Here is a 16821-nt window from a genome sequence, read left to right on the forward strand (position 1 = left end):
CCTGATCCGAATCAACTTAGTCATTGACATTTTTGCTTTAATTTTCATACAAATTTGTGTATTTATAAATTATTTTTTTCAAATTACACAATAATTTGAACTAGAAAAAATTTTTACTAAGTAAATGATGACCAACACAAATTCAAATCATTATCCGGCTTTAAAATTTGTGAATACGTTTATTTTGGAGTTATTTTATATTTATCTTTGTTATAATGTTTATATTGGCCGGCTTGACTTCCAGATGTAGATTAACTCAATCATAAATATTTTTGATTCAATTTTCAATTAAATTCGTGTAATTATAAATGAATTTATCCAACTTACAACATAATTTGTACTAAAATAAATTCAAGGATTATCAATTGAAATTCTAATCAATTGGCTTTCAATTTGTAAATTAATATCACTGTTTTGGAGCTAGTTTATATTTTTCTTTGTTATCACAATTACATTGGCCGCCTTGACTTCCTGATCTAAAACAACTCAATCATTGATATTTTTACTTCTACTTTCAAACAAATTTGTGCAATTTGAACTAATTTTTGCAAATTATATGTTAATTTGAATTAGAAAAATATTTTACTAAACAAATGTTATTTAAACCAATTTAGTTGGTATTAAAATTTGCGAATTGGTAATAAACATCACTGTCTTCGAGATATTTTATATTATTTCCTAAAATTTATAGATATTTACCATTTTGTGTGAGTTTTGTTGAGCACAGCAGGGTTTTTATGGAAATAATTTCTTTGTGACTCCTGGAAAACTGTCCGCTAGCCTCGTGGTTTCCCTCGTAATCCTTAGCAAACGCCGGCAGCGACAAATAACCGCAATTTTCCAATTTTTGAGTATCCTCGCACTTGTATATGTAAAGTTCGTGTTGCCCGTCTTGTACAGCTGCCCCGTCTTTGTCCATGAGGCGAATAAACGAGAATCCGAACAGTTTCTTATCATTTTTCTCTCTAGCTATAATGGAGAAATAATATAAAGGTTTCGAAAGGTGCAAATGTTAATCGGACTTACTGGAACAATGCCTATATTCCAATCGTACATGAGCGCCAGCAAATTTATCGATGGGTAAGGTTAACCTTACGTTTTCTGCCCATGCCGGCGAATTGTGGTGGTAAATTATCATGGAATTGTACTCGGAAGTACCTTCCATTCCCGATGCACCCCACAAACAGTTCTTTGGAAAAAATAATGATACAATTGCCATTAAAAATCTATTAACTTACCTTTATAATATTTTTCTCACTGTCCAAGACTACTATAGTGACCTCTATATTCTTTCCTGTGGATTTTCCACCTCTCTCGAACTCACCCTTGTCTAAGTTCAAGTATAAGTCATTTCTTACATCGCCTGGCATTATTACATCGGGGAAACCTAATTTGCTCGTTAAACAAACGTTTTTGAAGAGTAAAGGGTTTTCTTCTTTGATAATTCTCAATTCGCCATGCAACATTTTAACAGAAATCATTACGCCATAGTTCATATGGCTGGATAACGAGCTATATTTGCCAGATTGTCGTATAATGAACTCGTGGAGCTGGTGAAAATCTTTCTCCTCGGCTTGGTACACCTGTAAGAATAAAAGATAAAGAGGTATTGTCAAATACCGTAATAAATCTTTACTTACCTTCATACCAAATTCTTTTTCTTCGGTGTCACCCTCCTTACTAGTTAAATAATCTCCTAAGTTTTGCACAGCTACCCCATGAGGCCTTTTGAAGACCTGTTGTTGAGCAACAGCCTTCTCAGTCTTTTTTGAACTATCCGAATACAGCATCTTGCCGATTCGCATTACGTGAGCAACTACATATATATCTTTATTTAGGTCCGCATTTCCCAAATCCTACAAATCAAATGTAATTATGGAAATAATTCCAGCGAAAATTATTTTACCGTAAACACAGTACAATTGCTATGCAGCTTCTCGATGTAATTCGAGAAGCCCTCTTTGGAAATTTTGACTAGGAATCTTTCGGTAATGAATTTTTGCTTGCCCGCGTCGTACAGGGAGAAATAAATTTCTGTGTCTTCTCCGACGTGGTGGCCGAAATCTCGCATGCAGAAGTATAAGTGGTGGGTTAAGGTTTTTTTCTGTTCTTTCTTCTTGATTGTCCCTCTTGCCTAAAGGAGAGATTCGATAAATGAAACATGTACAATCGATGTACTGAAATCTATTCTTACTGAAACTCCTTGGGTGTTTTCAGCACTAGCTACATGCACGTGGTATAATTCTACAACTGACATGGAATCGGGTTCTACCATCTGAGCACCTTGGCGCGGTACTAAATCCAGACCAAGTTTTCTAAAATTAAAAAAAAATAAATGTATACAAATTATTATTAATGAAATTAAACCTTTTTTGTTATAAAAAGCTAAACATATCAAAGTTTTCTAAAGGATTTACAACAGAGCCATTTTCATTATCACTCATTTTTCTAACTCTTTTTTTATTAATTTTGTAATAATTACATAAGTGAGTTATATAATATGTATAAGAACAAGAAAAATATGTTAATATAGGATGTAACTAAAACGCTTAACCAAACATATTATGATGGATTCTGTCATAATTAGGTAAAAAAAAAACTTTATCCACGACTATTGTATAATGTACCCATTATACGTCTGTTTGCTCGACCTTATTAATACCCATTAATCACGGCAGTGATTAATGAGTCATTAATCACTACTGTCAGATGCTTCCTTGATTTAGCTATAATATTATATTGTTCTGCTACAAACAGTCGGTTTTTTAAATTTTATCGTGTAAACCACTAAATATTTTCAATTCAGTGCTGTACATATAAAAAAAAAATTAAAAAAGTGAATTTTCCTAGACCAGATTCGAACCCGGGACCAGCGGTTGGAAGGGAAGGAGCATCTACACTGAGCCATCAGCGACTTCGTTTGTGCGTGTCGTATATCTGTTGCTTAACATACCATGTTTTTCGAAACATTTCATAAATCTAAGTAGCTTTTAAAACAAAACAAATTTGACTCAAACCTGTCAACATTATTGTTTGTGTGCATAGATTTCTGTGTTTTGATATATTGTGTTAAATTGTGTTAAAAAACGAACTAAAAACAAAAAAAACTTCAACAAAAATATTTAGTAGTCTTGGATAAAGTATAGTATTCTACTCCCGTATAATGGCTATTATCCACTCGGTGATTTAGGCCACTCGCCTGCGGCTCGTGGCCGTAAACCTCACCACGTGAATAATACCCATCATTATACGCTCGTTGAATAATATACTATTAAATATGTAACTAATAACACTCACTTCTTTTTCGAGATATAAATTATTCAAAACTGATAAAAAAGTTATGCTTTATATTAAATTGCAAAAAAATAGCTGGAGGTAATAGTACTTTATTTCATCAGTTGATACAGCAGTTAAAATTTTAATAAAAGACTGTTACATTTCTGTTAAGTATTCTGTTTATACTTTTACAACTACTAAAGGAAGGTCTGAAAAAGTATTTTTCCAATCATTTGAATTTAAGCATTTTAACGCGATTTCATTCTAATTATTAGCTACCTACTTCTGATGGTAATAATTATTGCAATAGTTTGGTCATAGTAAATACCAAAATAAAACATGTTATACTAAAACTAGAACTCAGAACTAAAAATCAAAAAGGGCAGTTCGAAAATGATTTAAAAATACACTTCTGCACGGCACTGGAAACTGGTCCACTGTAAAACCTGACCTCGTGCAATGCGACCGGCATGGCGGCATGGCGGCAAAGTGTGATAAAAACGGACAAAAACTTTCGCAAGGAAAGAAAGAAATAGAATTTTATAGCATCTATTTTATATCAGTAAACTCAACTGCTTTTGCCGTTATTGTTATTATTAATTAATAAAATTAATTTGTGGTTTTAAATAATAAAATAATTTGACATACATACAATAACTGTTCAAAATTTTTTCCACCGACGTGTAAACACATTTGGGTGTGTCTCTAAGAACTAACACAAATGTTGTCTTGCTTCACCATAACACAAGTGCTTCACCATAATACAAAATTTTATTTTGCTTCACCATAAATTAAAACGATATCCATCAACTCCGAATTGCTATACACGTAAGCTATTTTTGACACTAACTATTAAAAAACTATTGTAAACACCACAGATAACAGCTAAACACTAACGCAACGAGGATTGCACAATCGGATTTCAGTATTCGGAGTCGCCGAGGCCACGTGGCTCTCCACGCGTATTGCGAATGACACTAGAGACTACAGTTGTCCAGCTATGTAATGATTGAATGTACTACAACGCGTTTGACCTCTATTTTACAGTTAACAAATTAGTGAAAAATGACACTAGATACCTTAAATTGTAGATAACTTAATTGACTACAACACAAAATAACTAATTTTCCAATAGGTCATCTAAATTTTCGTGGGCAATAAAAAAAGTGAAAAGACTTGTAAATTTGACACTTATTTGCAATTTTATAAAAAATTATAATATAGTCAAAAAAGACGACGCATAAGTGTTTTTTAAAAAAACAAAAATTTTAAATATAATAATTGAACTATTTAAGGTTTATTAATAATAACAGTAACTTTATGGCTATTTTCAAGAGCAACGCAAAACGATTATTAAAAAGCAACAAAAAAAATTATATATGTAATTTAAATATTCCTTTTCCATAAAACAACTGACACTAGTTGATTGCAATAAAATATAGTTAGTAACTGTATTTGAAGATCGTATTCGTTTTCCATATTTTTTAATTTAAATATGGCAATTTAATTGTTGAAATTTACGTCGAAATTCCACATACCTAAACCATCATTTTCAATAACCTTTTTAAGTACCAAATCGTCACCTTTTGGCAATATAAATATTAAAAATACCTAAGTTTGTTTCTGATTTATAATACATAATGAACTATTGTTATTTATAACTTCCTGTAAACTTTCAAATATTGAAAGTACATCGACTTTTACTGCATTGATATGCTCAGTTTAATCTAAAGTACTCACAAAAATTAAAGGATAAATAAAAATTTCTTTTAGGTTATTTTCAAAAGGCTGCAATTTGAAGAAAAATAGTCGTAGAGCAAAAAAACCCAAATTGAGGCTTCTAGTTTCAGGTCATTTTTTTTATAGTTGACCACCGGTCTTTGTAAGAAATCCAGTGGATTTTTTTGTAATTTTTGCTTCCTTTTCAGAAGATTCGCCGGCTTCAATATTTTTTTTGGCAATCTCACCTGTCAGCTCGCTTAATTTGATTCATCCTCTTTATTTTGAGCTGTTCATGAGCTTTTTGCCAAGATTTATCGCCGAATTATCATCGTTCAAAGCAAAAATGACCTTTTTGGTTTCGATAATTAGTCGGAAACTAATGATTGTACAGAAAATCTAAGAATGGTTTTGAAAACGTCAGAGGTTCTTATGGTTTTACGAAAAAAAATATTTTTTTCGATGCAAGGAACTAGATTAAAAAAAAGGGGGAAAATTGTATATTTCAGGATTTTCGCTAAACCTGATATAACTTTATAAATAATGAATAGACTCCGGATATTTACGGTTTCTTTTAACCTCAAAACATCCCAAAGAAACCCTTAAGAGTTCAAACCGCTGCGATTTTTCTGTCATTGTCATCGGAATGACTGAAATCACTTTTCCTAAAAAATAGAACGCATGATTTTTTTTAAATAAAACTTCATAGTTTTTTCTTCTCTACGGGCATATAAATTTCTTGATCGGAGTTCAGGGAAAACATCCCGAAGATATATCCCACGTAAACGTTATGCACTCGACCAGTCAGTATGCAGCAGCCAGTCGAGCTCTTGGTCGAACTCCTGTTAAGTTGTGACCTTGGACAGGTGTCGTCGACCCCAGGGTCTTGCGAATCGTTTAGAGTGAAATCTAGTAGCAGCGGCTCCCATCTCGGCTTGCACGTAGATACAGCCGGTGGTGGAGTCGCCCGGCATGGCTAGACTTCAACGACAGCGCAGAACGGGAAACTAGCGATGGGGAAGAACTCGCGCTTGTCGATCGGTATATTTTATTTAAATTTCCCAAACTTGTTCTCCAATGTGCTAAGGCAGTATCTCTACATAGTAGAATATCATTACGTTATACACGATGTAGGTAATGACGACTTTTTGATTTTATAAAATCAACATACAAAAAAATAAAAAAAGGTGGTAGGTAAACAATTACGTATTTTAAATTTATTGAATTCTTATAAAAACCAAACACTGCTTGTTTTACGTTGAAATATTACAGTATGCTGTGAAATATTTACTGAGAAATAGAGGTTTTACCAGTTGAAACGGTACTTTTACAACATTCTGGGAAACGAATACATCATAAAAGCGTATAGTTGCATATTATCGATCGTTTATCGACTTCAGCACCTTTTCCGTACATACAGGGTAATTCAGACATAATGTCATTAATTTTAATCACGTTTTCGGAAGGCCTAATAAAGAGAGAAATTCGAAAAAAAAAATTTCTCGACCTTTTAAAAAATATTAAAATTATTTCTCAATTCCCGTTAATTCCACGCCCTACTTTGCTTCATATTTGTTAACTGGGAACACGCCGGCGCACCACAGAGCGTTCGAACATTGAAGAGAAACAGCTGATTTTCCCAGTCGTCAAAGTGCAATGTACACTGAAAGAAATGGGCTTATTAAACTGTTTATCTAGAATAATGTGTATAGCGCATATTAAAACTTTTATAACCAATATACAACTTTTATTAAAAAAAAGCAATCATCTCCATACTCATTATTCAATCAGTTTAACTGGAAGGTGCTTAATACACCTTATGCATCTATGAAATAAAGGTTATAATGAATTACTTATACATTATTAGGTGTTATAGACTTTATATTCCAGTTGTATAGTAGGGAAGATTTGTTGTATAAAGACCAGTATCCGAATTTGTATATAACAATTGTATTAACAGAATTATTCGTTCTTATACTGAATATGTTTCCGTTGTTAACGTGTAAAACGCATCTTATAATGGTTAAGTGATCGTCACCTCTCGGTGCATAATCGGTTATGATCGTGGTTAAGTTATATTCATAGTATTGTAATAATAATCATATGTCAGACCCGAGAACGAAGTGCGCCGACTCAATAAGAAACCTGGCTATTCCAGTCGCTGATTTAGGGTTCGCCGCACGAGCTCATCCCTTCTAAAATTACAGTAGCATGCTATGCATGAAGCAGAACGGTACTCAACTATCTTATACAGTCCATTTTTATTGTCCATACATGTTCAATCATTGTCAAAATCAACACACAAAACCACAACGTCTTTATTATCTTTACTCAAGAAGAGAAAATACAACAATCGTAAAATTTCCGACAGTCCGCTGTGCATCGACTTACACACGTCTAGTTTGATGAAAATGGACAGTATATGCACATGTTTTGTGGGATACATGATCATATCGCGTTGTGTGAAATGGAAAATTATTATGTAAGTATCTAACTGTTTTATGGCTTGTAATTGTTTTGTTTTTTCAAATGTAAATCTTGTCTAAATCTTAAAAATTATTATTTTGTAGGTCCTATTAGAAATCGCTGATGTTAAGTTTTACATAAGATGGAGGAACAGAAGGTGAACGGTGACAAAGAAGAGAATGGGTATAAAGTCAATCAACCAGAGGAAATAAAATTATATGGAAAGAAGCTCAACCTTTCTGGGGATGCTTCATTCTTAAGGTGGAACAGTTATAGTGCAAATTCTCATGTAATATAAGAAAATACGGGTGCATCGTTGCTAAGAAAATAAACTGGACAGTTTTGGGAGCTATTTGTCATCATTTTTAATGCTTAAAAGTATGTTTTATGTATGTTTACATTAGAACTTTAGCTTGTAATTACAGTTATCCAATAAAATTTCTGAAAACTTAATGACATGTTTTTAACTCATACAGAGTATACAACAGTTTAATACATTTATTATTATAAAACTTATAACCAGTACTAGATGTTCTAATAACGATATGGAACACTTTAATAACAGTTATTGCTATTATTTCGTAAATGGTATAAAAAACGTTGTATACTAGTTATACAATAATTTAATAAAGAATAAGGTTTATAGTCACTATACAACTGTGCTAGCAATACGCGTTTTATATCCAATATTCACCTGTTTAACTGTCACATTATAGTATACAATGGTCTTATAATGGTATATAGAATTCGAATAAAGAATAAAACGCATTTCTTTCAGTGTATCATCATTTTATTAGCAAAGTGCTATGGATGTATGAGAGTTGTTTTAGCTGTACTGGCATCATTTTAAATAGGTAGGTAGGTACTATACTACTCTTTGAAAAGCAATAAGTTACACAATAAGGTATAAGTACTACAATCTAATTAATTTAATATTTTTTAATCGCGTATTCTATTAACTTTTCCCAATCTTCAATTAAAATTAATGACATTGTGAATCACCCTGTATTTCAAAAAGTGACAATTATTATGTTTCAGATTATTTACCATGTTTTTGTATGATATGATCGCCTTATAACGCGCTTTTAACACATCGCTTTTATGTCGTTCTATCTAAGATGTAGCAGATTTTAAAAATGACAAACATTAAAACGAATTTTATGTTTCGATTTTGTTTATTGATTGTTGTTTTTTGTAATTTCGTTATTTAATCATTATTCTTTCTAATTTTCAACTTAATTTGATTTACTACGAAAATTTGATTACGTTTATTTCATTCACATGTTAGAATTACTGTGTTCTCCATGTAATTAGGCAATATGTCTGTTTAGGAAATAAATAGATAAATAAATAAATAAATTGTAGTGTTTGTATTTATGTCCCTTTTTTAGTATAATGTTATTGTTATGCACGTATATTTTTGTATTTATTCATCATAGTATTGGGTTTAATTAGATAAAATAAATAAGATGAAACTGCAATGGTTCTTTGGAATTAAAATTACAGTTTCAGAAATATATTTGTACACAAAAACATGTTTATGAATTATTCATATATACGCATACAAATATATTCCTAATGTATTATGTTGAGGGAAACAACTACTTTGCGGACTAATGTCCCGAACAACACTGAGTTGCACAAGCTAAGGTCATTCATCATAGAGGACTGACATGTGTGAGTAGGTATGTCTGATATAACACACCAAAGTGTGTTACAAAATAAAATGTCACTGCTATTAAATGTCCAATCGTTCAATACGATCAAACTGACAGTCAGCGACCTGCTATATTGCAGAAACTATGAAAGCAAAACTAGTATCGCATTTGGCGAGAAATAGTTATAATTTTAGATATAACTACTCTGGGGACTTACACCTCCAATATCTAGTGTACAGCTAAAAGCATCAAATATATATTTTTTGCGTTAGAATTTTTTATTTTCAGGCGAAAATGATTCTCTTAAGCCTGGCGTTTTAGAGACAAGAAATCGCACTTTTAGTAAGATAATAATAGAACAAGAAACCATTTGAACTATAAAAATGTTGAAATACAATGATTCCTTTAATTTTTCAAAGGAAAACAAGAGCAACCGTGTAAACATCGGAATGTACCTTTCGTGTTTTGTCGAGAATTTTGTAAAAATGCTGAATAATTGAGAATTCACGGAAAATTATGAGTAGCTAAAATTTGCTATCCCTATTTCGGTTTCAAAAAATGAACCACCTGCAATTCTTTTCAACAGAAAATTACGGGTTAAAGGAAAATACCCACCTATTTTTTATTGTTTGTCAACAATAGTGGTGATATATTTAAAGCAAATAAGAATAAGCATAATATTATAAACAGTTGAATTGTGTTGCTTTTGAAAGTGTATTTTATTTTAGACAAATGTCCATGTTCAAATACAAAAGAATAATTCAGATAAAATTCATGTCTTCCTATTATTATATGTTAACATATTTTGCTTTGATGTGTTTGTGCCACAACAAAAAGAACGTCATAAATATTTAATACTTTCGTATACATGTCTGGAATAGCTAATATTTAGAGGTTCTTCGACGTGAGAAAAAATAATTGGGCAGATAAACGACCATATACAATTATTCAAGTTAATTTAAAAGAATATTCATTAGAAGTTCACAGAAATATCATTGCCCGAGTCGTCTTCTAGAAGTTTTGTGTAATATTAGACAAGTTTTTTTTTCATTTCTAATTCCCAATATTTTTTTATTGCATCGGATTCACATGGTTTTTAATCATCATAAAGGCTCTGTACTTTCAGATGCCAAAACGAGTTTGAAAATTGGTGAAAATTACCTCGTAATGTAACATCCTCAAATGTAGCAAAAAAAATCATGTTTTCGCAGGTTTAGGTTAAGATATTTCGAAAACCGAATGTGGTTGAATCTTCGAAAAAGTATAGCCCTGGTTAAAATTTCTGTGTAATTATTATTCAACTGTTAAATCAGGATAATCACAATCGGTAACTTATTTCGAATTGACTTTTACACAACAATGGAAGTTGAATAAGATTGTTGCTTCAACGCAAAATGAATATGAAAACCATGTTACACGAACATGAAAACATAAAGCCTTTTTACAGGTAGTCGAGTCCGTTATATGTTTAAAAATAAAAATGGAAGGGAAAAGTATACAAGAAAAAAAATTAGAGCATATAATACGTATCTCTATATAGGAGCATTTATAGTCAGAATTATTTAAATACTTAATTGAGCTCTGATTCAGAAGAAGTTTATTTACTTTTACCTTATCTTCAGATGATTAGCTAAACAATTATTAAGTGTTAATGAGGTGAATGACATTAGGCTTTTTCTCTCTCCTTAGAACAATTCAATTTAACATAGGTATTTGTTTAAAAAATTATCCTTGTTCTATTCAAACAGAACTATTTCACACCATCATATTGAAAACGGTATTAAAAAGTGAAATAAATATTATCTATTTATGAACAGCATGTTACAATATAAACATATAAAAGCATAAATAAGCTACAAAAGGAATACAAAATAAAAAAAACATCTCTAGATGTATGCTTTAGTATTAGAATTGAAAAAAAAAATAGAATTCTTGTAAACTAGGTAAGTGTAATTTAATATTAATATAATTGTTGCACAAGAAACTTTAACATTGTGACATGTATGGTATTGAGCAAGAAATATATTTCTTATTAACTAACCATCTTCCACAGAACGACATCATATTGATAACAGCCTTCCGCTTAATATTTTAAAGTATTACGACCGGAAAAACAATGCGTCAATGATTTAGGAGAAGCAACCGCTAATCAATTTGACTTTAGGTATATAGAAATCTCGGGGTATTTTTTACTAAAGGACAGAAATGTGACTGGATTGGAATTTCAGTATTATCGGTTTTCCATGCATAATAATTTATATTCTCTAAGATTGAGTTGCCAGTTTTGTACATAATTTTGTTGGGAATATTTATTTACTTGAAATTAATATTATATAGTTTTTAAGTTAAAAAAAACGTCAGTTTTCGTCATTTAGTTTCAAGTGGACATGCTATTTCAATGTATATATATCCGAAGTTAATTAAAATTACCAACACTTTCATATCTGACAAGTTTCAAGGCCTAGAATTAATATTTTTATAACTGAAATTAAATGAATGGAAGATTTTACAACCATTTTCTGGGATGTGGATAGAGCTATTAAGGAATATTTACCAAAGAAAATCGTAATTCTAATGATGCAGAAGTCAGTAATACGAAGCTGTAGATGATTTAGCTAAACAAGTTTTTTCCTTCCATAAAAAATGTGCATATATTCATTAATTATAGGTACAGGGTGGCCAAATGAAAATGAAACAGAGCCATTTTCAGGAACTGCGTCAAGATTGTAGAAAAACGTTCAGACCCGTCGAGCGTCGATTAATGGGGGACATTCTTTGCCGGTATTTTTGACTCCGCCACTTTCACCCCCCAAGTGAGGGTAAGCATCACCCCAAAATATTTAAATGGCATTTATTATTCCGCCGAATACTTATTAAGAATTTTGGTTTTAAAGTTGAAACTTATGTAGAAACAATTACCTAGTAACGGTAAAAATGTCAGGCAATCGAGTTAAGTACGTCAATGGTATAAATTTAGTATTTCTTGCCTGACATTGCTTTTTGGCGATTTTTTATCCCTTTCGTAAAAAAAAACACAATTGTAAAAAACAGAAATGAATGCTATACACACAATGAACGTAAAATTAGTGGATTCCAAATTATTACGAACGTAATCATTAACGTAACCAATAAAAAACGTAACCAATAAAAAACGTAACCAATAAAAAACGAGAAATTGAAAAACCTATAGTTAATGAAGCTATTGAAGTCGCAGTTTTGGAACAAGTTCATCTTGATCCTATACATTAAGTACGAGGCAACTGGCATCTGTGTCTGGGATCAATCGAACTAGCATACAAACCATTTTGAAGAAGAATAAATTCCATCCATACAAAATACATTTAGTCCAGGAACTTCATGAGGATGATTATGACCGCCGTTTGCAATTTTGCGAAATAATTAGTGAGAGAGCATCAAGGAACGATCCACAGTTCCTTTTTAACATCTGTTTTTCTGATGAATGCAGTTTTTTCTTGAACGGGACAGTAAATCGTCACAATTGCCGCTATTGGTCCGATTCAAACCCAAGAGTTTTTCACGACGTGCATACACAACAACCGGAAAAATTAAATGTATGGGCTGGAATTTTGGGTGACCGGCTGGTGGGTCCTTTTTTTCTATCTGGTAATTTGACTGGCCAAATGTATTTGCAATTACTGGAAGACGCTATTGACCCTGCCTTGATCTATCTATAATCTATAAAACACAGCCAGCGTTGCTGGAAGATTTGCGTCAAAGAATCGGCGACGAATGCCGTCGAATCACTCCGGAAATGCTTCGGAATGTGCGCGAACGTTTCGAACAAAATCTTTATTCTTGTATGGAAGTATGGGAAAGTAATAAGGAATTTAAATTTTAAAATGTAAATTTTTTTCAAGGTATATTGGGCGGAATTATAAAATTTAAAGTCTCTTGTAAAGAGAATTGTAAGAGCTTTCAAAAGAAATATTACTCAACCCCCAATGCCATTTAAATATTTTGGGGGGTGAAAGTGGCGGAGTCAAAAATACCAGCAAAGAATGTCCCCTTTTAATTTAAAATCGACGGATTTAAGCGTTTTTCTACAATCTTGACGCAGTTCCTGAAAATGGTTCTGTTTCGTTTTCATTTGGCCGCCCTGTATATTGTTTACGTTATAATAACCAGCAGTATAATAATTCTGATAATCCAACCACAGCAAATTTCAGAAAGTATCGAAAAAATTACATGGAGATATTCACGTAGGTAAGCCAGGAAGATTAAACAGAAATAGAATTGCAAATCTGAAGGGTTACACAGTATGCACTTATGCAACAAAATAAATTTTTACCCATATGACTCCAAAGAGATTTTGACCTCTGGTGTATATAAATTAAAGAATTTCAAAGAAAAAATACAACAGTATGGAGACCTAGCAACAGGTAAAAGTCGAAATGAATGTTATTGTCCCTTTACCTCTAAACAAACTTTAATAAGTCGAATTTAAATACGACATTGTACTTAGGTCTCCCTTTAAATCTTCGATCCTGCTTGTATACAGACTACTTGAGTGAGTGGCAACGTTCAGACAAGTTTTATTATTCTACCTGAGAGAGGAGACCACGGCTAGCAATGCCGACCGGTTACTTAGTTTATTGGTGTAAATGGAATACCTTTCTCCGCCAGGTATCATACAGAGTAACCTCTGTAAATAGAGAACCTGTTGCCTTTGTCTATTTGGTGATCGTTTGTTTCAAAATTGAGGAATGCGACGGAAAGGAAGTGACAAAAATACGCTGCTAAATGAAAAGTCAAAGAAAATAATAAAACTTAGAAAAAACATCAAAAAATTGCTCCATTAAAGAATCGGGACACTTCTAAATATTTTTCCCAACCGTTTTTTTTTCGGAAAAACATTTCGGATTTTTTTTTTTAATAAAAAATTTGACTACCTACAAAGCAGACTCTACTATTTACCAATTATAATCAGCAGTGTCAATTTTTCATCTCTCCTAGATTTAAAAATTGAAACTTAATTTTGAAAATATAAGCCCACATCAAAAAATAATGCTGCATTATAAACTGATTAAATTTGCGATGGGATCTTAACTAATGGTGAATATAAGGCTACGTAGCCAAATAATAATAAAAAAGGCACGTCCAAACAAAAGTTGTGGATTACCCACTGATTTATAGAAGGCCACTATTTGTAAAAAACTAATTCGAATAGTGCGTTTTTACTATATTATCGTTATTACTTCTCTTAATTGAACCAGAAGAATTTTTATTATTTAGTATTAGATTTTAGTTAATTAATTATCTTAATTAATTAAAAATAGCAATTGTAATAATAATAATAATAATAATAAATAATTTATTTTTTTTTATAAATTAATTGATTAATTAATTAATTAACTAATTAATTAGTGTGGTGTCGTTTAGTGCTTTTTTATGACACGGTTTCAAGTACATCAAGACTGGATCTGCCAAACAAAAATGTGCTTACAAGTCGACGTACAAAATTTGAACATATGTTATAAACAAAACAGATTATTGTAACACTAAGGCCCGGTACTTTGAGTGTCGGTTAAAGCTTGATTAACTGATCAGGCGATTAGACTGTACTTATAATGATATAAGTATAATCACAGTCTAATCGCCTGATTAGTTAATCGAGCCTTAACCAAGACTCAAAGTACTGGACCTAAGTGCGGGATAATTTTAATTTAGATACAAATATTGCCTTATAATAATCCTGTACACAAAGTCCGTGTTCCCCCCTTGCTGCCGCGCTATTGCTATGCTCGGTAGATATTAATTCTTGCCTCAATCTAGTCAGTTTTCCATTAACATAGGTCTTTCACATATGAGTCATGAGTAATGTCTATATGTGTTATATTCTTTCCTATATTATGTATCATAGTCTTTCCGATCTCAATTGAAGAACCAAGAGGTTGGCAGTGTGTATCAGGTTCGGTCGCTGATGCAGCAACTCGGTATTGAAATATTTGAAAAACTTGTTCCCATATTTATTTAGTCATACCCATATACAGGTCTGGTCGCCCAGTTGAAGAATGAGCGCGCGGGCAAACGCGGCACAAACAGAGCCGCACTGGGCGACCTGGCCATAAATTCAATTGTCAATAAATGGCCTAGCAGTGCAGTGCAGCAATACGGAATTTGGTGTGATTCAGATAAACGGAATTTGGTGTGATTCAGGTAATTTTAATTTATTATAGGCACCTTCTATTAATCATTAATATTACAATTGCGAAAGGGAGAAATAAAAGGGATATTTTGCTTACTAATGTTATTACAACATGGCATTTTGAAGACCTTTTGAAATGGAACAAAACGAAATTTACCACCAATATAATAAAATTGTTTGAGGACATAAATAATTAAAATATGTTGTTGGCCAAATGAATATATAGGTAATTGTAATTTTCTACACATTATATACAAATTATTAAAATTTTTTACCTTCCACAGAAAACTTTTTTAGAGACGCCTATGAAACTCATTAAATTTGTACAGTTGTACAATCACGTTTTTTTTCGGATCAATTCTAAATCTCCATGTTTTAAAAAATATCAAATTTGGACGAGGAAAATACTACAGTAAAATTTGATTGTTTCGCGAATAAACAACAACCATCTCAAATATATAGTGTGTTATCTGAAAATGCAGTTTCGAAATCGTTGGGCCTCGTTAGCGCAGAACAAAACAAAAATCTATTAATCTTACCCACATCTTTGTTCTGGACTAGAATTATAAATGAAACAATTTCATCTGTTTCAGACATTAAACATTCGGGTACTGCTGCAAGCAATGCCTTAAACTAGTCTATCCGATCTCAAACTATTAATGAAAGAATCGCGTGAGTAGGTAAGGTCATAAACGTTTTAATTTGATAGAAATGCTGCTACCGGTTACGTAGAAATATCTTCATTATTTAAAAATTTTAATTAATGGTTATCCGATCTAGCACAACTACAAAAAATGTGGGAAGGTTAAGTATTAAGCGTTAGTAATATCGTGGGATGATAAGTCAGGTAATAAACTTTATCGATATCGCTAAAATAAATAGATTTTAAGGAAATTTGTACAGTTGTAAAAAAATTGTTTTAAAGTCATACATAGTGTTAAAACGCAATTAATACACAGTCGAATAGAAATTAACTAAAAAAAATTTATTCAATTAATTAGAAGCAAAACATACGAAACATTGAAACAATGATAAACAGTAGAACAAATCTCGACTTCTTATATTATTTTTCTTTTACTTTTGAACAAGGAAACCTGAGGGAAGTTAGAAGAAAAATCTCGGTAATTTCCATCAATTATAAAGTAATTTTTCCACTTAGTGACGCTATGCTCAACTCTCTTAATGATTTTTATATTATGGAGTTGATAAATGAAGGAATTTAATTAAAAGCCATATACAGTGTGGACCATTTTAGTGATGCATGTATTGGTATCTAGGGAAAGTTTTAGACAGTTCTGTTGTTAACTTAATGGCGCTTGCAAACCGGCCCTAGCAGGTGTTATTTTGAAAAAAAGTTAATGTGGCATTTTCGAAAATAGTCTGTAACTTTTTTTATTTAGAGGAATATTTAAAATCTGAAAACACTTTTTCATAGCAAGTTTTTTCGAGGAATTTCACTGTACCTTTAAATCTTCATTCCGATGTCTCGGTTGAGAGAAACCATCATCAACTTTCTGTTTTCTTATGGGGGCTATA

At 31.8% G+C, this 16821-nt stretch overlaps 1 protein-coding gene across 1 annotated transcript in view; it reads right to left on the bottom strand.

Moving 5' to 3' along the window:
- Nucleotides 1–16821, bottom strand: part of LOC108904251 (dedicator of cytokinesis protein 3) — a 79359-nt gene that overhangs the window by 19964 nt on the left and 42574 nt on the right. The window contains exons 4-9 of the mRNA XM_018706726.1: nt 2195–2315; nt 1907–2134; nt 1641–1856; nt 1239–1583; nt 1027–1189; nt 700–969 (exon numbers count right to left, since the gene is read on the bottom strand). Coding sequence (XP_018562242.1) covers nt 700–969; nt 1027–1189; nt 1239–1583; nt 1641–1856; nt 1907–2134; nt 2195–2315 — 1343 coding nt within the window. The remainder of the gene's footprint in view (nt 1–699; nt 970–1026; nt 1190–1238; nt 1584–1640; nt 1857–1906; nt 2135–2194; nt 2316–16821) is intronic.

The sequence above is a fragment of the Anoplophora glabripennis genome, unplaced genomic scaffold (genome assembly GCF_000390285.2).
Source record: "Anoplophora glabripennis isolate ALB-LARVAE unplaced genomic scaffold, Agla_2.0 scaffold46, whole genome shotgun sequence".
Lineage (NCBI taxonomy): Eukaryota > Metazoa > Arthropoda > Insecta > Coleoptera > Cerambycidae > Anoplophora > Anoplophora glabripennis.